Source organism: Vulpes vulpes, chromosome 7 (assembly GCF_048418805.1).
Source record: "Vulpes vulpes isolate BD-2025 chromosome 7, VulVul3, whole genome shotgun sequence".
Taxonomy (NCBI): Eukaryota; Metazoa; Chordata; class Mammalia; order Carnivora; family Canidae; genus Vulpes; species Vulpes vulpes.
The window spans coordinates 78856356-78882931 of NC_132786.1; the positions used below are offsets into that span (position 1 = coordinate 78856356).

A 26576-nucleotide genomic window follows, 5' to 3' on the forward strand; every position below is an offset into this window, starting at 1 on the left:
AAGCACACCAAGAGCTCTCTCTGCACACCAGTGATATGACTTTTCATGATGTTTACTCAGAGCCCTGGGACGGCAGGCAAGAGATGCTCACCTAGGCAGGTTTATGGCCTATTACAGGGATCTGGGCCCTAAGACAGCCACAAACTACAAGCACAAAGGAAGCCTTGAAAAATTCACCTTCCTATCAGACCTACATCTTCAAATTGTGGAGTTTCATAGGAAGGTACATACTTTTCGTGGCTTATGAATAAAAACAGCTCATTGTTTACTCAGGAGTCACAATTTTTTTTTAGGAGTCACAATTAAATCCAAAAAATGGACATAAATTCTTACCCCTATAATCCTTGAAAATATTATTGAAAATGCTGGTTGCAGGCCTCCGTTTATAATAGCACAAAATATACCAACCACAAAATAAGGCCATTCAGTTGAATTCAGCTTCAGAATCCTCCAGAAGGATACTGGAGGTACATTCTCATTCTGGAAAACAAAAGATTACAATAGGCTAGTTAGAAGAAGAACTGATACTTTTAATCAATTTAATGATGCACAGTCCTTCAATATGTACAAAAACTTTTAAATGAAGATGTTTTATTCCTATTTTCTTATGAATTGATGGCTATTTAATTTTTTTATTTATTTTTTAAAAGATTCTATTTATTTATTCATGTGAGACACAGAGAGAGAGACAGAGACACAGGCAGAGGGAGAAGCAGGCTCCATGCAGTGAGCCTGATGCAAGACTTGATCCCAGGACCCCGAGGTCACGACCTGAGCCTAAGGCAGACGCTCAACCACTGAGCCATCCAGATGCCCTGGCTATTTACTTTTTTAAAATGTGCTGACAGATTCTATTATATTGTTCCTTTATATTTTAAGAAATCAATGATGTTTCCATAAACATTTAATAATTACCTGACATTTAGAACATGACAAGAGTATTTACAAGTAGGGATAAAAGTATAGAACTGTCCATGTTTGAAGACTCATTAGAATCTCTTTCCATTATAGGGGCACCTGGGTGGCTCTGTCAGTTAAGCATCCAACTCTCGATTTTGGCTCAGGTCATCATTTCAGGGCTATGAGATCGAGCCCCCATGTCAGGCTCCATCTCAGAAGGGAGTCTGCTTCTCCCTCTCCCTTTCCCACTGTCCCTCCCCTGCTCACACATATACACACTCTCTCTCCCTCAAATAAATAAATTTTTTAAAAAATCTCTTTACATTATAAATTCTAATTCTAAAATTCTTGTTTTATAAATTCTCATTCATAAATGGTAATCGGAGTCTAAAATGTTGAGATTTTGGTGTGTGGAATATTTAGGGGGATAGGACAGGAGGATTCTGAGTAACTCTTGTTCCTACTCCTGCCACCCCAGGGCTAGCCCAGAAGGAGGACTGAAGACATAACTACATCCTCTCCGTACCAAGTCCTCTTCTGTACCAAGCTTTCTGTCTTGGCCTTGTGGTGCATGTATACTCCTGCGAGTTGATCTTCTTTTTATTAAACTGGACCCTGAATCTTTTGGAGACATTTCCGAGGCATCACTTTCACTTTTGGATTCACCAGTGGCATTTTCTAACTCAATTTCATTTCCTCTTGTCTAAAATAAACAAGAAATAAATATAAGCAGGTTAGGCTCAGAAAACAAATGAAAATTTTCAAGGAAAGTGGTAATTTACATCACTGTAGGAAAGGATAAAGCTAAACTTCTGGGCAGGGGTGTTGTGTGTAAATATGTGATATATTTGAAAATTAAAACCAGTGAAGGGGGATTACCACTGAATATGCTGAAATAATATGACATCCTGTCCTTGTATCTTACGCTCATAGGACTTTTTGTGGGTGTTTGGGCTCAATAATATTTGCTTTGGACCAGTGCTATCAACAGAAACCCATATTTGTCATTTAAAATTTTCTCAGTAGCCACATTTAAAAAGGCAAGAGATCAATCCATTTTTACTATGTATTTTATTTAACCTAATAGATCTAAAATATTAGCATTTCAACATGTAATCAATATAAAAACATACCGAGATAGTTTATATTCTTTTTTTGGTACCACATCTTTGGAATCTGGAATGCATTTTCTACTTAAAACACTTCAGTTCAGAATAACTACCACTGACGTGCTCAATAGCCATATGAGGCTAGTGGCTATTACAGTGGATAGATTACCTTTAAATCTTTTTAAACTTTTAATTTTCTCTAATTAGCCTTCTTTATTTTCCTTCCTTTTAAATGAGAAGAAAAATATGGTCTGAATTCCCCAAGTATTCTTCTCACTTATCAAGATAATCAACACAAAAAGTAACGTTTATTTATAGTACTAAACGCGCAAAATTAGTTTATACCTGAGATACTTGAGGAAAATTCTGGAGTTGGACTATTACCTGCATTGTGACCAGTTTGAAGTAAATGCCCTTTTCTTTCATGAGTTCATCATGATTTCCTTTCTCCACAATGACTCCATCATCAAAACCAGCGATGACATCGGCATTACGAACTGTAGACAAACGATGAGCTATCACAATGGTGGTCCGGCCTTTTCTGGCCTAAAGAGAGAAAAATTAGGTTTTTGAAAATGTGTACAATTATATGCAAAAGTTCATCCAATTTATGTTTACTGAACACTAGTGCTCTGAATATTGCAAAACCATCTAAACTATAAAAGGTAGTCTCTGGCTTAATAAATGTATAGTCAATTGATAATGGCTTAAAATGATGTTTTATTATAATAAATATTACCACAAATATTATAGTTACCTATTAATGTTAAGTAAGCTTCTAAGAATTTTACTTAACCTCTATCAGCCCAAGTTTATAATAATAATCAGGGGCTTATACAAAATAAAAAATGCTACAGTCCATGCACTGGCCAATCAGAGCAGACACAGGCCAGTGTGTGGTACTGGTACGGACTAGATAGCACCTGTCTGGGGATTCACAGTGTCCCATCTCACAGAACTTCTGGATAATTAATATAGACAATAAATGTGAGGCAGCAAAGTCCATTGTTACTGCCACATTGATCTGAACTCAAATCTTAGTTCTGCCATTTATGAATTGTGCAATTTTATCTAAATCTTTTAACCTGTGTGAGGCTCAGTTCATTCACACATAAAATGGAGATAATATTAATACTCATTTCTTAGAGTAGCTGTGATAACTAAATAATATAATTACAAAGCGCTGTGATTATATATATATATATATATATTACTAGTTCCTAGGTAGAAGCGTTATTAAAAGACTGAAGAGCTATGCAAATGATTTTAAATACCCATTGTCATTTTTGTTTTAATATGGAACAGAGGTTAACAGAGTTTAATATGGAACAAGAACTTGTCTGAGATTTCTTTCACCTCTATAACTTTCCCCAGGGCTTATGACTTTTGTGACTTTGTATTTCTCTCCAGGAACTAGAAATAAAATTTTCAAACTGACAAGATGTATTAAGATCAATATAAAAAAGAGAAGTGGAAAACTGACAAGAAAAAAACAATACATATAGAAAAATTAGGTGGTAGCAACTAGAAGGTAGAGAAGATAATCGATCAGTTCTTTGGATATCTTTAAGGAAAGGGGGCATGTGGAATTATCCTTCCAAAATTTACATTGTAAAGGAAAAGTATTTTTAAATAGTTAATATATATATTTTGGGGGGCAGGTTGGAGGGGCAGAGGGAGAGGAGGAGAGAGAATCTTAAATACACTCCATGCCCAGTGCAGAGCCCTATACAGAACTTGATCTCAAAACCCTGGGATCATGACCCGAACTGAAATCAAGAGTTGAGATTCTTAACCAACTGAACCACTCAGGTGCACCTAAAGAATAAGCATATTTTTTTAAAAAAGATTTTATTTGTATATTTGACTGAGAGATAGAGCCAGAGAGCATAAGTGGAGGGAATGGTAGAGGGAGAGGGAGAGAGCAGGCTTCCCACTGAGCAGGGAGCCCAACACAGGGCTCGATCCCAGTACCCTGGGATCATAACCTGAGCTGAGGGCAGATGCTTAACTGACAGCCACCCCAAGAATAAGTATTTTTAATGCAACTTTAAAAAATCATTTTTATTTATAATTTAATACATACTTCCATTGTGGAATAATAAGAAAACACAGACATATAATTACAGATAAGCAAAATGAAGGGAGAAATAGCAGCCACAATCCCATCTGCCTCTATTGTGATTCATTCAATTTTTAGTAACCTGCTTTTCTCTCCCTCAATAATCCATTAAACACATTGACAGGATGTTTAAAGGAACATCCAGTATTGTTTTGTTACTAGAGAAGGGGAGAGCTGGAAGAAATATGAGTTCATCTTTGACTTCTACTGTGATACTTCTATACAGGGCACTTCTGGGTTAAAAGGTCTTTACATTCTGAAGAGGAAGAAGGCAATGGAGTAGGAGGACCCTAAGCTCCTCTCCTCACACAAACACAACTAGATAACTATCATATCATCCTAGAAATTGACGTGAAGACTGACAGAATAAATTCTACAACTAAGAAAAGAGAAGAGCCACACTGACAAAGGTAGGAATTGAGAAGATGTGGTTTAGGGGGAAAAGGTCACATGAGCTGCAGTGGGGAGGGAGCCTTGGTTATGGAGAAGGGCATGAGAGAGAGACAGAGAGAGAGAGAGAGAGAGAGCGAGCGCGCGCACACAGGGAATGGGCAAGGAGAATGTTTCCCCAAAGCCATTGGCTTGGAAAAGAAGATGGGCAGAATTTTGCAAGTTCTTAACCATTAGGGCTTAAAGCCTAGAGCTTTAAAGGTCAATGGGCTTGGCTGGGACAAAGCTTGGAGGGCACTGTGCTGGTCCTGGAGAGAAGGCAGACAAATAACCTGGGGGTGGATAGTGTAGAAATAGTGATCTGAAAAATGCCTGGGGGGATATTATACACTCTTCTCAAAGCATATCCCAGAGACTCCACTTTGGGAACAGGGGAGCTGGCCAGTACCATTTCTCTCCCCTAATCTCAGCATAAACACAGAGCCACCTGCAGGAACAGTGCAGTGCTGATACAGCAGGCTGCCTAACTTACTTACATCAAGCTCCTGTGCTCTGGTGGGACTGCCCTTCTCTGTAGAGCTTCCCTCAGTCCCAGTGTGGTGGACTCCTTCCTCAGAAATCCAGCACAAGACCCTGCCCACACCACATCTCGAAAGCCTGAAGTTATAAAGGTCAGCCAGCTTGGCTGGGATAAAGTCAGGAGGGCAATGTGCTATTACTGGAGAGAAGGCAGGCAAAAAACTCCAAGGCAGATAGTGTGGAAACAACAATTTGAAAATGTCTGGGCAAACAGTGGGAAGATTATTCTTTATTCTAGAAGTACTTCTCTGAGAGGCAGTGTTCCAGGAGACACTTCTTTGAGAACAAAGGTGCTGGCTGCCACTATTTCCCTCCCTCATAAACACAGAGCCTGCCACCTGAGGAAAGCAGCTTAGCTCAGACAATAGCTGCCTAACTTGCTTAAACCAAGACCCACTCCCCTGTGCTCTAGTGGGACTGCCATTCTAGGTCAGGTTTGCCTCAGTCCCAGCATGGTGAGCCCCTCCTCAGAAGACCAGCACAAACACCCTGCCCGCTCCACATCTTCCAACCAGAGACTTCTACAGGGCCTCAGTTCTGGTGGAGTTGTTGTCAGGTATCATTTGACAAGCAAATCAGAGCACACCTAGTTAAAATTCACCACATTCAGACCAAATACTGCTCACAACAGGCAAGGAGAGCCTCTGCAGATGACTCGCTTGAAGGATAGAGCAGCCACAACACAACAGCAGAGTGCAAGCAGCACACACCAGAGACACTCCCTGAAGTACCAGGACCCTGGGAACTACATGACCTCTTCATAAAGCCATTATTTTCTGGAAGCAGGAGAAATAAATAGCTTTTGTAACACAGAGAAGGCAGAGACTTAGACAAAATGCCAAGATGGAGGAATTTATCCAAATTAAAGAACAAGTTAAGGCCACAGCCAGAGAACTAAGTAAAACAGATATAAGTAACAAGCATGTTGGAGAACTTAAAGCAACAATCATACGGATACTCACTGGGCTTGACAAAAGAATAGAAGACATCAGGGAGAACCTTACCACAGAAATAAAAGAGTTAAAAAAGAATCAGAGATGAAGAATGCAATAAATGAGGATGGAACCAAATTGGATGCAGTGAACAGAAAGCTGGAAAAAGCAGAGGAATGAATTAGTGGCCTAGAAGACAAATTAATAGAAAATAATGAGGCTGAACAAAAGAGAGAAAGAAGAATTATGGAACATGAGAATAGACTTAGGGAACTCAGTGATTCCATCAAATGTAATAACATTCATATTATAGGAGTCTTAGAAGAAGGAGAGACAGAAAGGGGGGGCAGAAAATTTATTTCAAGAAATAATAGTGGAAAATTTCCTTAATATGAGAAGGAAACAGATGTCCAAATCCAGAAGGCACAGAGAACTCCCACCAAAATCAAAAAAAGCAGGCCAAAACAAAGACACACTGTAATTAAATTTGCAAAATATAGTGATTAAAAAAAAATCTTAAAAGCAGCAAGACAAAAGAAGTCCTTAACTTATGGGAAAACCCATAAGGCTAGCTGGAGATCTTTCAACAAAAACTTAGCAAGCCAGAAGGGAGTGGCATTATATATTCAGGTGCTGAAGGGGAAAAATCTACAACCAAGAATACTCTATCCAGCATGGCTACCATTAAGAATAGAGGAGTGATAAAGAGTATCCCAGGGGATCCATGGGTGGCTCAGCAGTTCAGCGCCTGCCTTTGGCCCAGGACATGATCCTGGAGTCCCGGTATTGAGTCCCACGTCAGGCTCCGGCATGGAGCCTGCTTCTTCCTCTGCCTGTGTCTCTGCCTCTCTCTCTCTCTCTCTCTCTCTATCATGAGTAAATAAATAAAATATTAAAAAAAAAGAGTATCCTAGACAAACAAAAATTAAAGGAGTTTGTGACCACTTAAATCAACCCTACAAGAAATACTAAAGGGGACTTTTTGAGTGCAAAGGAGAGACCAAAAGTGACAAAGACATAAAAGGATCAGAGAAAATCTCTACAAACAATGACAAAACAAGTAATAAAGTGGCAATAAATATGTATCTATTAATAATTACTTTGAATGTAAATGGACTAAATGCTCCAATAAAAAGACATAGGATGTCAGAATGGATAAAAATATAAGACTCATCTTTATGCTGCCTAAAGGGACTTATTTTAGACCTAAAGACACCTGCAGATTGAAAGTGAGAGAGTGGAGAACATTTATCATGCAAATTAATGTCAAAAGAAAGAGTAGCAATACTTAGATAAACTAGACTTTAAAACAAAGACTTTAAAAAGAAACAAATAAGGGCATTATATAATCATAAAGAAGCCAATCCAACAAGAAGATATAACAACTATAAATATTTATGCACCCAACATGGGAGCACCAAATATATAAAACAATTCATAACATAAAAGTTCTTACTGATAATAACACAATAATAGTAGGGGAACTTTAACACCCCACACACTGCAATGGACAGATAATGTAAGCAGAAAATCAACAAGGAAACAATGGCTTTGAATGACACAATGGACCAGATGGACTTAACAGACATATTCAGAACATTCCATCCTAAAACAGCAGAATACATACTCTTTTCAGATGCACATGAGATATTCTCCAGAACAGATCACATATTAGGCAACAAAACAGGGCTCAACAAATACAAAAAAGGCTGAAATCATACTGTGCATTTTTTCTGACCATGCACAATGAAACTAGTAATCAACCACAAGAAAAAACTTGGAAAGACCACAAATACATGGAGATTAAACAACATGCTACTAAAGAATGAATGGGTCAACCAGGAAATCAAAGAAGAATTAAAAAATACATGGAAACAAATGAAAATGAAAACAAAACAGTCCAAAATCTCTGGGAGATAGCAAGAGCAGTCTTAAGAGGAAAGTATATAGCAATACATGCCTACCTCAAGAAGAAAAAAATCTCAATAAACAACCTTACTTCACACCTAAAGAAGCTAGAAAAAGAACAAATGAAGCCCAGAGTGAGCAGAAGAAGGAAATAACAAAGACTAGAGCAGAAATAAATGTTATAGAAACTAAAAAACAAAACAAAACAAAACAATTGAACAGGCAATGAAACCAGGAGCTGGTTCTTTGAAAAAATTAAGAAAATCGATAAACCTCTAGCAAGACTTATCAAAAAGAAAAGAGAAAGGACACAAATAAATAAAATCCCCAATGACACAGGAGAAATAACAACAAACATCACAGAAATGCAAATAATTATAAGAGAATATGATGAAAAACTATATGTCAACAAATTGGATAACCTGGAAGAAATGGATAAATTCCTAGAAATATATCAACTACTGCAACTGAAACTGGAAGAAACAGAATACTTGGACAGACTCATAACCAGCAAAGAAATTGAATCAGTAATCAAAACACTCCCAAAAAACAAAAGTTTAGGGCCAGATGGCTTCAGAGGTGATCTCTACCAAACATTTAAAGAAGAGTTAATACCAATTCTTCTCAAACTATTCCAAAAAAATAGAAAAAGAAGGAAAATTTCAAAATTCATTCTATAAGGCCAGCATTATCCTGATACTAAAACTAGGTAAAGACTCCACTAAAAAAAAGAGAACTATAGGCCAATATTCCTGATGAACATGAAGGCAAAACTTCTCAATAAAATACTAGCAAACCAAATCTAGCTATATATTAAAAAAAATCATTCATCATGATAACTGAGATTTATTCCTGGGTTCCAAGTGTCGTTCAATATCCTCAAATCAGTCAACCTGATAAAACACATTAACAAAAGAAAGGATAGGAATCATTTTATTTCATTTCATTTCAACAGACACAGAAAAAGCATGACAAAGTACAAGATACATTTGTGATAAAAAACCCTGAACAAAGTAGGTTTAGAGGGAAGATACTTCAACATCATAAAGGCCATATACAAAAGACCTACAGCTAATATCATCCTCAGTGGGGAAAAACCGAGAGCACTTCTTCTACCATCAGGAACAAGCCAGAAATGTCCACTTTCACCACTGTTATTTAATATAGTACTGGAAGTCCTAGCCTCAGCAATCAGACAACAAAAAGAAATAAAAGGCATCCAAATAGGCAAAAAAGTCAAACTTTCACTATTCACAGATGACACATTCCTCTATGTTGAAAATCTGAAAGACTCCACCAAAAAATTGCTACAACTGATACATGAATTCAGCAAAGTCACAGGATACAAAATCAATGTACATAATTCTGTTACACTTCTCTATACCAATAATGAAGAAGCAGAAAGAAATCAAAGAATAAATCCAATTTATAATTATACCGAAACCATAAGACACCTAGGAATAAACCTAACCAAAGAGGTGGAAGACCCACACTCTGAAAACTATAAAACACTGATGAAAGAAACTGAAGATGACACACAGAAATGGAAAAACATTCCATGCTCACAGATTGGATGAATATTGTTATAATGTCTATACTACCCAAAGTCATCTACCCGTTTAATGCAATCCCTATTAAAATAACACAAGCATTTTTCACAGACCTAGCACAAACAAATCCTAAAATTTGTATGGAATCAGAAAAGACCCTGAATAACCAAACAACCTTGAAAAAGAAAAGCAAAGCTGAAGGTATTATAGTCCTGGACTTCAGGCTATATTATAAGGCTGTAGTGATCAAAACAAGATGGTACTTGCACAAAGTAGACATATAGATCAATGGAACAGAATAGGAAGTTCAGAAATGAAGCCACAGATACATGGTCAATTAATCTTTGACAAAGAGGGAAAGAATATCCCACAGGAAAAAGTCTCCAACAAATGGTTTTGGGAAAACTGGATAGCAACATAAAAATGACGACACTGGGCCATTTTCTTACATGAAACACAAAAATAAATTTGAAATGGATTAAAGACCTAAATGTGAGACTTGAAACCATAAAAATCCTAGAGGGGAACACTCAGGTAGTAAACCTCTTTAACATCGGCTGTAGCAATTTCTTTCTAGATATGTCTCCTCAGGCAAGGAAAACAAAAACAAACTATTGGGACTTTATCAAAGTAAAAACTTTCTGCACAACAAAGGAAATAATCAACAAAACTGAAAGGAGACCTATGGAATGGGAGAAGATATTTGCAAATGACATATCTGGTAAAGGGTTAGTATCCAAATTATATTAAAAAACTTATAAAATTCAACACTCAAAAAGGAATAATCCAATAAAAACTGGGCAGAAGATATGAATAGAAATTTTTCCAAAGAAGACATACAGATGACCAACAGATACATGAAAAGCTGCTCAACATCACTCATCAACAGGAAAATACAAATCAAAACTATGGGAAATATCACCTCATGCCTATCAGAATCAACAACACAAGGAACAACAGGTGTTCGTGAGGATGTAGAGAAAAAGGAACTCTAGTGCCCTGTTGGTGGGAATGTAGCCACTGTGAAAACAGTATGGAGGTTCCTCAAAAAGTTAAAAATAGAACCACACTACAAAGCAGCAATTGCACTAGTAGGTATTGACCCAAAGGATACAAAAATACTAGTTCAAAGGGATACATGCCCCCCAATGTTTATAGCAGCATTATTTACAATAGCCAAAGTATGGAAACAGTCCAGTGTCCATCAACAGATGAATGGATAAAGAAGAGGTGGCACATATATACAACGGAATATCACTCAGCCACAAAAAGAATGAAATCTTGCCATTTGCAATGATGTAGATGGAGCTAGAGAGGATTATTGCTAAGCGAAATAAGTCAGAGAAAGACAAATACCATATGATTTCTCTCACATGTGGAATTTAAGAAACAAAACAAATAAGTAGAGGAAAAATAAAAAGAAAGAGAGAAGCAAACCAAGAAACAGACTCAACTACTGAGCACAAACTGATGGTTACCAGAGTGGGGAGGGTGGGGGAGGGGATGGGGGAAATAGGTGATAGGGACTAGGGAGGGTACTTGTGATGAGCAGTGAGTGTTGTATGTGAATGATGAATCACTAAATCCTACACCTATATTACACATTATGTTAACATATATTACATTATGTTAACTAACTGGAATTCAAATAAAAATTTTAAAAAAGAGGTCTTCATATTCCTTGTCCTCACAGACCTAGCTTGGTTACCAATACATGCTAGGGACCAACCAAACCATGCCTAGCACAGTGTAATCACTCAAATCTGATTGGGTGAATGAGTCCCGTGAACTCAAGGATTGCAGGAAGGTCAAGCTCTGTTGATAGTCAAGGACATTTCATGGCCCAGATAAATTTCCAAAATCATCAGTTCTCTGCCTCTTTCCTGAGTACAAGAGGTTTCTCATTTCCCATAGGGTCTTCAATAGGTACTTAACATCTTGGAGATAAAATGTGAACCTTAATTATATTTTCCTCTTGTTGACAACAGCAAAAACAGAAAATGTAAATAACAGGGTCATCTCTACAGCCAAGTTTCAAGATCACAATGATGACCAATTTTCATTTGAAACTCTATTTCTCATTGTTTAATTTTAAAATTTTGCAAGTATCTTTCAGTGAAAGTTTATTCATTTCTACTTAAAAAAAAAAAAAAACAGAGCAATAAATAGAAATTAAATGAAAAGATCCAAAGAGGACTACAGATTTGATTTTGATACTTGACGGGATCACTTTAGAAGTCATCAGAAATGTCCTTTTTCAAAAATAATATCAAGAAGAATTAATGGTGGGCTCTCCTTATGCTTATAAATCAGGTCAGTTTGAATCAAGGGTCACAGACCTTATCCAGGGCCACCTGAACCACTGCTTCACTTTCAGTGTCCAGAGCTGACGTTGCCTCATCCAGCAGAAGAATCTTGGGGTTGCGAACCAGGGCCCGAGCGATGGCAATTCTCTGTTTCTGTCCACCACTCAGCTGGGCCCCTCTCTCTCCAACCAGAGTGTCAAATTTCTACAACACAGAAAATAAAGAGGGGGTCTTAGCAAAAGAACAAACTATCTCAGCTTACGTTTTAAGATGGGAAGTAATCCCATAAACAACCCACAGGGAATACAATCCAGTTCCTTAAAACTTAGCAATAACCAACCCCAATTTTTACAAATATACCTACTATTACCTGATGGTGCTAGAGCTTTAAAATCTGACATAATCTTGATTTCCCTTCTTAGGAGTTTTCTATAATTGACAGTAGATTCCTAACTTTTTTAAATTTTTAAAACATTTTTAGTTATTTATTTGAGAGCAAGAGCCAGAGAGATCACAGAAAGAGAAGCAGGGAGAGAAGCAGACTCCACTGAGCAGAGAGACTGATGTGGGGCCTGATCCTAGAACCCTGAGATTGTGACCTGAGCCAAAGCCAAACACTTAACTGACTGAGCAACCTAGGCGCCCCTAGATTTCTAACTTCTGATACAGCAGGCCAGAATTCTATTCTATTTTATTCTTTGAACTTCTAGCATGGCAAAGATCAAGAAAGACTTACATTAGGTAGTTTCATGATAAAATCATAGGCATTGGCTTCCTTAACAGCTTTCTCAATCTCATCTATGGTGACATTTTCGCGGCCATAGCGAATGTTTTCAGCTATCGTGGTGGCAAACAACACAGGCTCCTGACTCACCACACCAGTAATTTCCCGAAGATGCCTTACATTTATGGTCCTAATGTCCTGTCCATCAATACAGACCTGAAATAAAAAGTAAGCATGATTTGCATGCCTTGCAGATTTGTAATGTGAGCTGTGCAAATGGTAACTGCTGACGGCTGCAGCATCTAGTTCAGCAGGAGCCACCTCACCATGCCATCTGTGGGGTCATAGAGCCTCTGCATCAGCTGCACGGTCGTGCTCTTCCCGCAGCCACTGTTCCCAACCAGCGCCACTGTCTGCCCACTCTGAACCTTCAGGTTGAGACCCTTTAAGATCTAACAGAGCGAATGAGAAATAAACTTAAGGATAATAGTACAGATTCCGAGACTATGAATTGACTATGAAGTCAAAACCAGGTTTAAATATACATTTTTTTTAAATCACTAAAGTCAAGTATCAGACACTTTCAACCAATACATGGTTGAATCACTGATTAATCATGTATCACTGTACCTTAACTTCTTTTCGAGAAGGGTAACTGAAGTGAACATTTTTGAATTCCAAATTTCCCTTAATGTTATCTGGTTTATGTCCACTCTTCGAATAGCTGTCAATGCTTGGTTTCTAAACAGAATAAAATTTCAGAAGATCACTAGGGTACAATAGCTATTTTTAGTGATGTTTGTGGAGCATTGGATAAAGTGATAAAGAAATTGACATTTAATTAGAAATCTTTTAGAGGGAAATGGCTAGCCTGGACTTACATTGTCAATTATCTTGAAGATTTCATAAGCTGCTCCTCTTGCATTTGCAAATGCTTCAATGCTTGGGGATGCCTGTCCAATACTAAAAGCCCCAATTAATACAGAAAAGAAGACCTGAGGGATGTGAAGGAAAACCATCAAGTTACTTTGTGTTTATTACAATTTTTTTTCATACATCTTTCTTCTGATATAGCCAATGTTGTTGTTGTTATTATTATAAGTTATTATTATTTTTAAGGTGGCTTGTTATGAGTCCTGGTGTTAAAAATACTTTAAAAGTTTAAATCCTTTTTGATTTACAATGCATAATGAGTCTTACTTGCTCAGTGAAACAATGGTACAAGTTCCACAGGACCAGAATAGGATAGAATATATATTTATTTAATTATTTATAAATATTTACTTAATTATTTTGGTTCAGATCATCGGCAGGGCATAGGGGAAATAAATATCCAAAGGAGTGTCAGAAGACCAAGGTCTGAATTCTGGGTAAGCACTAACTAGCTGTCTGGCTTCAGGCAATTCTCCTAGAGTCTCCAGGCTTCAATTTCTTCATTTGCAAAAGTAGGCAGGATTCTATGGGTTCCTTACCTGGCAACCTTAGAGTTGTATCAAATGAAACAGTATATATAAAAATATTTTGTAAATCATAAAGCACACATCTAGGGCATTATTCTTGATCAGGCTGTCTTCTTTCCTCCTACCAGACTGTGTTTTCTTTGAGGTCTGATAAAAGGGGTTTATTTTTTCATTTTGACCAAATTAAATTGTTTTTCTTTAGGGTTGAAGAGAACTAATATCACCATTCATTCCTTTCTAAATCACATAGCAATTACCCAATAATTCACATAGAAGAAATTTTGCTAAGTGATTCTACATTAATTTTCTCAGTTAGGATCTACAACTATACTAAAAGTTAAGGCAAATTATTCCTGCCATTTCTATTGGCAAAAGAGGTAGCAGAAACTTGAAAAGTCTAGGTGGCCACCCCAAATCATACAGTTAGTAAGTGGCACAGATGGAATTTAAACCAAGTCAGCCTGATTTCCAATCCCATGCTCTTACTCATATTCTGCATGCTTTCCAGCTTGTGAGACAGTTCTGGGACCAGTGATACAAGATTTTAGACCGCTTATCTGTATCACAATTAAGTAGAACACATTTCTTATACAACCTAGGTTCACTAACACCATTACTCTCATAATAAAAGCTTTTCTGGTAAAAGCCATTTTTACTAAATAGCCTTGCACATTTTGGATGAGCACAACTGTTATATCTACATTACAAATCTTGTTCCTAGGAGAAAAAATGAGTGGGAAATATCAGGGAGGGAGACAGAACATGAGAGACTCCTAACTCTGGGAAACGAACTAGGGGTGAGGGAAGGGGAGGTGGGGGTGACTGGGTGATGGGCACTGAGGGGGGCACTTGAGGGGATGAGCATTGGGTGTTATTCTATATGTTGGCAAATTGAACACCAATAAAAAATAAATTTATTAAAAAAAACAAATCTTATTCCTGAGAAAGGGAACTGTTGTAAGGGACTTAACAAAATATGGTCTGTCACCAACAATATTACTTGTGCTTGGACTGTGAAAAAAGAATTCAAGGACTCTTCTAACAGTATGCACTTTATTAGATCAAGATATAGGTTGGACTTGGTTTATGAACTATTTCGCCATTTTTAAATAAAAGAGAACAGTATCAAATGGCAAGCTTTCTGTGCTTGTACAAAGTTCTAAAAGGCAGAGAACCTCCAAATAGAATATTCTTTAAGGAAGAGTAACAATTAATACTCCCATAACTTTGCAAGGTAGACTAGCTATCATTCAAAGAAAATTGAAAAGTAGTTAAATACTGTATTTTGCCATTTGTTGTTGTGAATAGTAAATCAGAAAATAAAAATGAAATGCTTAGCACTGGGCCAACCACAAAGAAATAACCTCAACAAATAAGATTTCATGCTATAGAGATTTGTAATGTCAATATTATTTAAGCTGCAAGACAAACTGTGCAAGAGACTTGTAAAAAAGACACCACTGGTTGCTCAATACATCTAATTTCCTTTCCACTTTTTAATCTAGTAACACATGGCTCTTCATATTATTCAATAGTTCTTCAATACCTATTCTCCATCATCACTCAAGCCAACACCACTCAACTCCATTGGAATTTTCACGAGAGATTCATTTCTTAAAATAACATCACTTACAGTGAGTACTTGTCCAATAGTATATTCATTGGAGAGGACCAAGGAGGTCCCATACCAGAAAGCCAGAGCATATGATGCATAGATCAATAAGAAAGCGGCACCAATAGAAATGTTGGCCGTGATAGCTTTCTTTATCCCAATTCTTTTAGCTTCTTCTAAATTTTTGTTGTACCTATGAGAAGTAAAAAAACTATCACATATATTCATAAATCATATGAAATGAACCAAGATAGCCTGATGGTTATTAAAGACTTAGAATGTGCCCATCCCTGTTCAGTGTTTTACATGTATTTTCTCCTTTTGTCCATACATTGACCCTATGGTGTTAGTACTATTTTAATCCCTTGTTGTAGAAGAGCAAACTGAGGCTTACTTATCCACAGAGATTAAAAATTTGGGGGAAAGTATTCTAAAGCTTCTTCTCTGGCCTTAACAATAGTTTAGTAAGTAAAATAATGTTTAGTAAACTTCAAGAATTTGCATTGTTTCATAGGCAAGACAAAACAGAGGCTCTGAAAACATTTGTGTTTCCCTTTAAAATCTTCATGCCTTTTAAATTTAATAATAAAATGCAGATATAATGCTAGATAGTGCACAAGTAAATCCTTTAAATCTCTTAATGTTTAAGGAAATGTTAAGGAAGATTCTTTTTTCTTTTTTAAAAATATGGGCCCCATTAGCTTATCTCATGTCTCTTTTCTTAAGAAGAATCTTTGTAAATATAGAATGATGGTAAAATTATTATGGAAATAAGACTGATTATAATTGAGTCTGAAATTGTTGTCTTTTTAATCATATTTCCCTAGGAACTTAGAACATTGCCTTATAGAAAGAAAACATTCATAACTGTTAGAAGAACTTCCTTCCATATAAAATTCATACTTTAAGGTTCTTTGATCCATAAAAGCATGACATAGTATTATGTTAATTTTCTTTGGAGGATTCACTCCCTTAGTTGGAATGTACAGACAAATTCAAGTCCCGCTCAGGTAAAAGCATGCATTCTTTCTTGCCATCGTGACTTTAACTGGCTACTTTACTAGTTAAAAGAATGCCAAATGAAACTTCCATATCCACTAAAAACCAAATTTAAACAGAACTTCATGATGATAAAATAGTAACATACCATTATAGTTTCTCTCTGCAAAAATGTGTATCCCTAACTGCCAGTAATAATCTTTGAGCAAAAAAATTATTTTTGAGTAACATGTTTCAATGGTTGATCTATCTGTCTCCCACTTTTTGAGTTGACCTGAGGCAAAAGGTATTACTAGGCATCAACAATACTTGATTACAAAGAAGGAACGTTAATACACATGACTCACACCTTTTTTGTTACTTCCTTTATACCAGTTCTTGCTTACCGAGACTAATGCAGAACTCATTTCACTGATATGTTGTTGTACCATGCAGCCAGAGGAAACATTTTCATAGGAAGAAGCAACAAGGAAGAAAATCAGATACCAGAAAAGATAAATGAAAAAAAAAAAAAAGAGGGTAAGGAGGAAGGAGATATCAACAATGCTACAATTACATAGGCTTTTTGATTAGGGTTTTGCTAAAAATACCACACTACCAAACCCAATATGAAAACCATCTACTCATTAAAAGTTTTAGTATAAGAATGGTCATTTAAGTCACCATTCTTAAAATGGATTAAGGATACATAACAAAAACCCTGATGTTTAGAAAACAATTCTTTTTTTTTTTTTTTAAGATTTTATTTATTTATTCATGAGAGACACAGAGAGAGAGAGGCAGAGACACAGGCAGAGGGAGAAGCAGGCTCCATGCAGGAGGCCCATTGCAGTACTCGATCCCGGGTCTCCAGGATCACGCCCTGGGCTGAAGGCGGCACTAAACCGCTGGTCACCCAGGCTGCCCCTGGAAAACAATTCTTAAATATTATGAAAATATTTATCAGTGATGTAAACAGCCATTTACAATAGCAAGAAACACTTTTAGCTAAGCAGAGAAATCAATACTAAGAAGTAAGACACACAGGTGAGAAAAATATCATTTTAAAATTAAGGAGAATAAAACTATTCCTACACTATGGAATTGAATTCATTGTAAATTCTGGTTAAATTTCCATTCTAAGAGAGCCAGTTTCCTCTTGCACCTATTAATTGGAATAGAAAGTTAGACTAAAACCATTACTTGTCCATGTACAGCAGAGAAAGGAAGGGAAAGAACTACAAAGAAAACTGAAGGATTACATTTGGCCCAAGAATAATTTTAGCAAACGTACTTCCAAATGACATCTGATATCTGGGTACTTGTCTCCCCTCTCCTGCCCACAGTCTACATCAGGCCACCACAGGTCTTTCCTCTCAGGCTACAACAATAGCCTTGCTACCAGCCTCCCTGCCTCCAATCTTTAACTGCTCCCCTCCACTCACCAAACCAATTACAGACAGAGAAATGATTTTAAAATATAATGGGGATATTTGTTCCTTTGTTTAAGACCCTCAACTGCTTGCCTGTGCCCTTGGAGTAAAATCTTAACTCCTCTACAGCCCACACTGCCTTCAACAGCCTCTCTTCTCCATCTCCCATCACTCAACAGAGCTCTAGGCACACAGACCTGATGGCATGTTCTAGAACATACCTAAGTTTGCCACCTCAGGAAGTCTGGAAGACTCTTCTCTCCCTACCCTAATCCCACCAGGACAGGCTTTTCCTCACCCTTCAAGTCTCAGCCTAGATGAAACCTCCTCAAAGACGCCTTCCCTGGCTGCCAAGGCTTTCCATGACTGCCATATTTAAAGTAAAATTTCCCTTCTCACCCTTATCAGCACACCACTTGATTGTTTCATAGTATGTTTTAAAAGTTGATTATTTCATTAATTTCTTCAGTGATTTCTTTATCTTCCTTTCTACTCTCTTCCTTTCCCCTTTTCTCCACCTTACTCTTTGGACTAAGGATCCTAAGAGGGAAAAGTTCCTCTATTTCCAATTTTCTATTGAAAACGCAGAGTGCAGCACATACATGTGGTAGACACTGGCTAATCTGTTGAATTAATGAACTTTCAAGAAATGCCCAACCTGGAAAGAAAATCAGGCCAGCATGTTGTGGTCCTGAATATCCTCTTGATCTAAAGTTTCCTATATACCTCTGGTATATACTCTATATTAAGAAAAGTAATTCTTACTCTTAGTTTTGAATTTTTGTCATGAATTATACATAATTAATCCATTTTCCTCATCCACCAATACAAAACATTTCTTCCTTTCAATCTGTTAATATGGTTAATTATATTAATAGATTTCCTAATGTTAGATCATCTTTGTATTCATGGGATAAAGCTAGTAAGTTCCAGTTTTTTAAAAATATGATGATATTTTTCACATGGATTTGTTTAGCTAATAACTTACGTAGACCTTCTGCATCTAGGTTTTAGGTGAAACTGCTTTATAATTTTCCTTTCTCATATATCTGCCTAATTGTGGCATCAAAGTTACACTGGCCTTATATGGTGAATTCTCGACTTTCTATATATATTTTTTTCACTCTCTGAAACAATCTCTATAAGATAGGGTTATCTTTCTCTTGAAGTTTTGTTAGAACTTGTCTGTAAAATTATCTGGACTCTGGGTTTTACTGTGTATATAAAGGCAGAAGGTGGCAGTTTTTAACTTTGGATTCAATCCCTTTAATGATTGTAGGTCCACTCAAGTTTTCTTCCTCCTAAGTAAGAGTTTTAGCCTATATATTTTTTAAAGATTTATTCATGAGAGACACAGAGAGAGAGGCAGAGACATAGGCAGAAGACAAGCAGGTTCCCTGTAAGGAGCCTGAGTGAGACTTGATCCCAGGACCCCAGGATCACTACCTGAGCCAAAGGCAGACACTCAACCACTGAGTCACCCAGGTGTCTCTGGTTTATATTTTTCTAGGGTATTGTCTAGTTCATTAGTTTTTAAAATTTTATTGGTATAAAGCTGTACTTTTTTAAAATGAAGGTTTTTTTTACCTGTAGCAATTTTTCCTTATTTTTTAAAATTCCTGATTAAATTTGCAAAAATACTTGATTATTTATTAGTCTTTTCAAAGAATTAATTTATGCATTTGTCAAGCCTCTGCTTTCTTACATTTATTTTCTATTCAGTTAATTTTTGCTATTTATTACTCCCTCCTTATACTTCCTTTATTGTTCTTTTTTTAATTTCTTAATTTGGATGCTTATTTAATTAATTTTCAGCAATTTTTCATTTCTTCTACTGGACACCCTAGTGGTTTCACTGGACATGAAATCCTCAGTCTTGGGGAGAGAGCCCTCTCTCGTTCACAGAATTTTATAAATTCAAGCCCTAAGTGCACCTGAGGGTGAGACCTGAGATTTTTGATTTCTGTAAGGAGATGCTTTCCAGCTCATAAACTAGGCAGAAGCAGAAAAGCTTTATTTGTCTCCCTATGTTGGTGGACGTATTCTTTCTCTGGTCCACCCTTCTACTGAGAAAAACTAGAAAAGAATCTGATTTCAAAACTTCATTCTCTGTTTGCTCAAAATTAACTACTTAAAAAAAGCTTCTGAATCATCTAAATAGTAACCCCTATGACTCTAGGGTCATAGTAACCCCTATGACTCTTTATATCCCAAATACTGTTTACCTAACTGGTATTTTAGATATTTTGTTACTTATAGTTGTCTACATTCTTCCCCTTCCCCTCCCTCTGAAAGAATTTAATTGCCAAAGAGGAAGGACTTTATTTGATTGGATGCTTGCCGGATCACTAACTAAGACTTCTCATTTTGCTTATTTGGTAAGCAAAAACCTTACCAAAATTAAGAGAGAACATAGGTGTTACTCTCCTTTGAACTTAGCCATCATAAATTTTTCTCAGAGGACATCTTTGTGGGTATGAAATATATCAGGTGAACAAAAGTATACCCAAAACACACAGGCACAGTATAAAAATTAGGTACAAGTATTATAATTATGCTGTGAACACCCATCTCAGCACAACTGAGGTCAAGACGTAGAATACTGCCAAAACCACAGAAGCCCTCTGCTATGTGTCTCACTCTTATAACTCATGCCTCATTTCTCCCAGGGGTAACTATCATGCTGACTTATAAAAATTCCCTGTTTTCCTTATGGCTCTACCAACAATGTATAATGTTCCAAACAATATAATTTAGTATTTCCTAACTTCCAAGTATACATATAGTCATAACATTAAAATACTATAATATCAGATTATAACATATATTCAATAAAGTCTGCCACTGTTTAGCAATCAATGGATCTGATAAATACTATACATTGCAATAAATTTACCATCTATACTCTCAGAAATCTAATAAAATGGGACAGTTGCAAGAAAATACTAAACAACACATAATAAAGATTCTGAACTTTTGTACAAATGTGCTTTTTAGTCATATTTTTATCTTCCAAATCATGGAGCCTAGCCCAACTGATGAGGAGCCTGGGCAAGAGGGGACACTAACTACAGTTTAAAATGTATACCTAGATCTTATACAAAATACTCATTTAGTCTTAGAGAACCAAGAATTAACTTGATGGGGAAAAATTATTGTCAGATATAAAATATGTTTCAGCCTTAAGAAATATTTTATCGCCCTACCCACCTAGGATATTCTAGAACATGTTTTAAATTAACAGATATAAGAAGACTATAACTAAAATTACAACTCTTCCAGAATATTAGCTATGCTGTAGAATATCTAGAAAGCTATTTAAAAGTACACCCCCACACACATACCCTTATATTCAACTCTATAAACTTGAAGGGCATCTAAGATGACATAGAATTTCAAATTACTAGCAACTTAAAACAAAAGACTCAAACCTTTCAAGTTCTTTCTTTTGTCCTCCAAAGGCAATCACAGTTCTGATTGCTGCTAAGACTTCTTCAGCTACTGCTCCAGCTTTTGCATAGGCCAAGAGTTCTTTATCAGTAAATGAAGATAGTATCTGTTTAAAAATGCAATTTCAGATCATTTAATATTCTTTAATGAAGGCAAAGCTGTATCAATGGCCCTCCCCACTTTACACACAGGACTCTGATGATCTTGTAAAACTTATTTTCCCTTCCAAGGCTGTGTGTGGTGTTCATTTAAAACCAATTTGATGTAAGAGTGGGTAGCAGGTAGAGGTTGGTCCAGTTTGTAATTTCTGTTGAGTTCACCACAACTTAGAGAAAGCACTACAAATTCATTTGGCAAAAGCATATAGGTGTTGGTAGGCCAACAAAAGTTGAGCCAAACACAGAACAAATCAGATGGTAAATATTAAGAAGTTTTAGAAATTTTACCCTAGAGGGTGGATATTATTTTTATATTACAAATAATAACTACCATTTATGGAGCCTCTACTATATCAGACAAGTACATACTATCCTTCTGAAGTATAGGTATTATCTTATTTAGCACAGGAAGAAACTGAAGTTCTGAGAACTCTGTTAATTTGTTACTGAGAGTAACAGTGTGTAAATTATATTCTTGGTGGTGATAATGCATTTCTCTATTAGTCAGGTGAAATACTTGGCAAAAGCTTGTGTGTTAATTGATTTTTCTGTTTACCAGAACAAGTCAGGTGGCAAATTCTTCATGTATTTATTGAAAAACTGTTTAATATGTACGGATGTCTGTCCTAGATAAGTTAGAAACAGTTCATCTTTTAATAATGATGCATTGCTTCAGATACTATTTGTTTAATAAATGGAGCCTAGGCTTATAGCTGGAGACCTAGGTTTTAATCCTCACTCTTGCATTAAGTTTTGGTATGATTTCAAACAAATTTCGTAAGTTCTCTGGTTGTCAGCCCAGTTAAAAAAGAAATGTGGCCCAAGCTAGGAAGCTTCTTTGTACCTGTGAGCCTGAGGCTCTTCTCTCTAACAGAGACAAGAAGGAAGAACAGAAGGGACCCAGTCATGGCAAACTCCAAATATGCATCTTCAGACCAGTGTGCTGGCACCTGTCACCTTCCACCCAGAGACACTGAGGCAGCTAGAGGGCATAGAATCTACTTGCACTCTCCCAGGTGACAGATACATGAAAAGTACTAGCAGCTCCATATAAACCATGCTGACTGACCAAAATAATGTGCAAAGGGTCTGAATATGACACTGCCACTGGAACCCCAGCTCACAAAAGAAGGCCAGGAATTTCAGGCTAAGCCCACACATGGTAATGACTTGCTAAAATTAAAGACTTTAAATAGGACCCATCCTCCTCACATAAAGGACAAAATGTCCAGGATACAATAAAAAGTCACTTGAAACCAAGAAACCAAGAAAATCACAACTTGAATGAGAAAAACAACAACAACAATGAACTGACACTAAGACAAATCAAATGTTAGAATTACTTAACATGGATTTTGAAACAGCCACCATAAAACGCTTCACTAATCAATTACAAATTCTCTTGAAATAAAAGAAAAAAATAGGTACTATACTATTAACATTGAAGTGGAAGTTATAAAAACAGGATGAAATGAAATGAGAAAACTGAAAGATCCAACAGCAAAATTAGAGGTCATGGAGGAAGGTCTCAGTCTCACTGAGTGGCAGTGACAGAACAGAATAGGTGTCCCTAGGATAGAACAATGGAATTCACTTGCTCTGAAACAGAGAGCAAATGAAGAGCTTCAGGGACCTGCGGAACAATGGGAGAAATTCCAACATTTGTCACCATTGAAATCTCAAAGGAAGAGGAGAAAGAGAGTAGAGTGGAAGGAGTATTGGAATAGTAGGGATAGAAGAACATACCTCAACATCATAAAGGCCATATATGAAAGACCCACAGCTAACATCATCCTAAAAGGGTAAAAACTAAGAGATTTCCTCCTAAGGTCAGGAACATGAAAGGGATACCTACTCTAGCCATGATTGTTCAACATAGTACTGGAAGTCCTAGCCTCAGCAATTACACAACAACAACAAAATAAAAGGTATCCAAATCAGCAAGGAAGAAGTAAAAGTTTCAATATTTGTAGATGACATGAACTCTGTGTAGAAAACTCAAAAGATTCCACCAAAAAATTGGTAGAACTGATACATAAATTCAGCAAAGTTGTAGGATATAAAGTCAACATATAGAAATCTGTTCCATTTCTAAATACCAATAGTGAAGCAGTAGAAAGGGAAATCAAGGAATCTATCCTGTTTACAATTACATCAAAAACTGTAAGATATATAGGAATAAACCTAGCCAAAGAGGTAAAACACTTGTATACTGAAAGCGATAGTACACTTATGAAAGAAATTGAAGACACAAAGAAATGGGAAAAAATTCTATGCTCATGGGTTGGAAGAATAAATATTGTTAAAATGTCTATACTACCCTAGATATTCTACATACTTAATGTAATCCCTGTCAAAATACCACTAGCATTTTTCATAGAACTAGAACAAACAATCCTAAAATTTGTATGGAACCACAAAAGACCCTGAATAGCCAAAGCAATGTTGGAAAAAGTAAAGTGGGAAGCATCAAATTCTAGACTTCAATCTATATTACAGAGCAGTAGTCATCAAGACAGTATGGTATTGGCACAAAAACAGACATATAGATCAATGAATGGAACAGAACAGGAAACCCAGAAACAGACCCACAACTACATGGTCAAGTAATCTTTGACAAAGCAGGAAAGAATATTCAATGGAAAAATAGTCTCCTCAACAAATGGTGTTGGGGAAAATTGGACAGCCATATAAAGAAGAATGATACAGGACCACTCTCTTAAACCATACATAAAAATAAACTCAAAATGGATGAAAGATCTAAATGTAAGACAGAAAACCATCAAAATCCTAGAGGAGAAAACAGGCAGCAGCCTCTTTGACCTCGGCCACAGTGACTTCTTACTAGATATCAAGATAAAACTTCTGCAGAGTAAAGGAAAAAAATAAACAAATCTGAAAAGCAACCAAAGGAATGGGAGAAAACATTTACAAATTATCAGAAAATGGGCTAGTATCCAGAAGCTATAAAGAACTCATCAAAATCAACACCCCAAAAATACACAATCCAGTTAAGAATGAGAAGATACGAACAGACATCTCTCCAAAGAAGACCTTCACATGGCCAACAGACACACAAAAAAATATTCAGCATCATTTATTATCAGGGAAATACAAATTAAAACCTCAGTGGGATACCACCTCCCACCAGTCAGAATGGCTAAAATTAACAACTCAGGAAACAATAGATGTTGGCAAGGATATGAAGAAAGGGGAAACTTTTGTACTATTGGTAGGAAAGCAAACTGGTGTAGCCACTCTGGAAAATGGTTTGGACATTCCTCAAAAGGTTAAAAATAGAACTACCCTATGATCTACCAACTGTATTACTAGGTATGTATCCAAAGAATACAAAAATTCTGATTTGAAGGGGCACATGCACCCCAATATTTATAGCAGCATTATCAACAATAGCCAAATTATAAGGAACACAAATGTCCATCTACTAATGAATGGATAAAGAAGAACTGGTGTATGTGTACACACACACACACACACACACACACACACACGATGGAATATTACTTGTCCATCAAAAAGAATGAAATCTTGCCATTTGCAATGATGTAGATAGAACTAGAGGGTATTATGCTAAGAAAAATGAGTCAGTCAGAGACAAATCTCACATGATTTCACTCATTTGTGGAATTTAAGAAACAAAATAAATAAACATAGGGGAAGGAAAAGAAAAATAAGATAAAAATGAAGGCAAACCATAAGAGACTTAACTGTAGAGAACAAACTATGGATTGCTGGAGGGGAGGTGGGTAGGGCTGGGCAAAATGGTTGATGGACATTAGGAGGGCACTTATTGGGATAAGCATGGGGTGTTATATGTAAGTGATGAATCGCTAAATTGTACTCCTAAAACCAATAGTACATTATGTGTTAACCAATTTGAATTTAAATTTGTTTTAATTTTAAATTAAAATAAATAAATAAATAAATAAATAAATAAATAAATAATAAAATAAAACCAAGTATCAAGTATAGATCTGGGTCCTCATATGATAAAAACAGCCTTCCACCATGGGGGATGAGGTGGGGACAGTTTAAAACCAAGAATTAGGGCAGCCCAGGTGGCTCAGTGGTTTGGCGCCTCCTTCAGCCCAGGGCATGATCCTGGAGACCCGGGATCAAGTCCCACATCGGGCTCTCTGCATGGAGCCTGCTTCTCCCTCTGCCTGTGTCTCTGCCTCTCTCTTTCTCTCATGAATAAATAAATAAAAATTTTTTTTAAATTAAGTAAAATAAAACTTAGAATTATATGCTTTACCCACCTTTGCCCAGATGGCGGCTGAAAGTCCAAGAACAGGGCTAATGGCCAAAATCACAAGGGTTAGCTTCCAACCACGTGTAAACCCCACTATAAAACCGGTGAAAAATGTTGTTATTGATTGAAAGAACATTCCAATTTTGTCGCCAATTCCTTCATTGATTTTGGAGACATCGCTAAAAGACAGTGTTAGAGATAGACAATCAGAACTGTGAACATAGAACTTTTCTCCTGAATCCAGTTAGTTGTTTCATTTTGTTTTGAGGATGGGGCAATTTGTTTACACCTAGGATTTTCCTTGGGAATTTCCTTAGAAAGTACTGTGTTGTTGCTCTATCACACCACTCTCCAAGGACTTTCTGAGTCTGGCAGGTATACCTCACTCATTGCATGCCATGCAAGTCTCCTCATGCCCTGCTGGGGCAGTGAGAATCAAAGGATGTAGAAGACATGGCTGCTGCTCAGAAGGAATGTAGTCTCATAGTCACTTCTGAGTCCTCTGCTGGTATCTCTGAGCAGATCTGATAACATCCTTTTTCATTTAAGTAAGAGTAAGAAACGTGTCTGAGTTCAACATGAAACCAGGTACTGGGGCACCTAGGTAGCACAGTGGTTGAGCATCTGCCTTTGGCTCAGGGCATGATCCCGGGGTCCTGGGATCAAGTCCTGCACCAGGCTCCCTGTGGGGA

At 36.7% G+C, this 26576-nt stretch overlaps 1 protein-coding gene across 1 annotated transcript in view; it reads right to left on the reverse strand.

Moving 5' to 3' along the window:
* ABCB1 (ATP binding cassette subfamily B member 1) overlaps positions 1-26576 on the reverse strand; it is a 97667-nt gene that overhangs the window by 39819 nt on the left and 31272 nt on the right. Inside the window, exons 7-17 of the mRNA XM_026018666.2 lie at positions 25892-26063; positions 21435-21559; positions 15614-15785; positions 13402-13515; positions 13151-13261; positions 12847-12972; positions 12533-12736; positions 11830-12000; positions 2394-2555; positions 1427-1603; positions 334-480 (exon numbers count right to left, since the gene is read on the reverse strand). Of these exons, the coding sequence (XP_025874451.2) occupies positions 334-480; positions 1427-1603; positions 2394-2555; positions 11830-12000; positions 12533-12736; positions 12847-12972; positions 13151-13261; positions 13402-13515; positions 15614-15785; positions 21435-21559; positions 25892-26063 (1681 nt within the window). The remainder of the gene's footprint in view (positions 1-333; positions 481-1426; positions 1604-2393; positions 2556-11829; positions 12001-12532; positions 12737-12846; positions 12973-13150; positions 13262-13401; positions 13516-15613; positions 15786-21434; positions 21560-25891; positions 26064-26576) is intronic.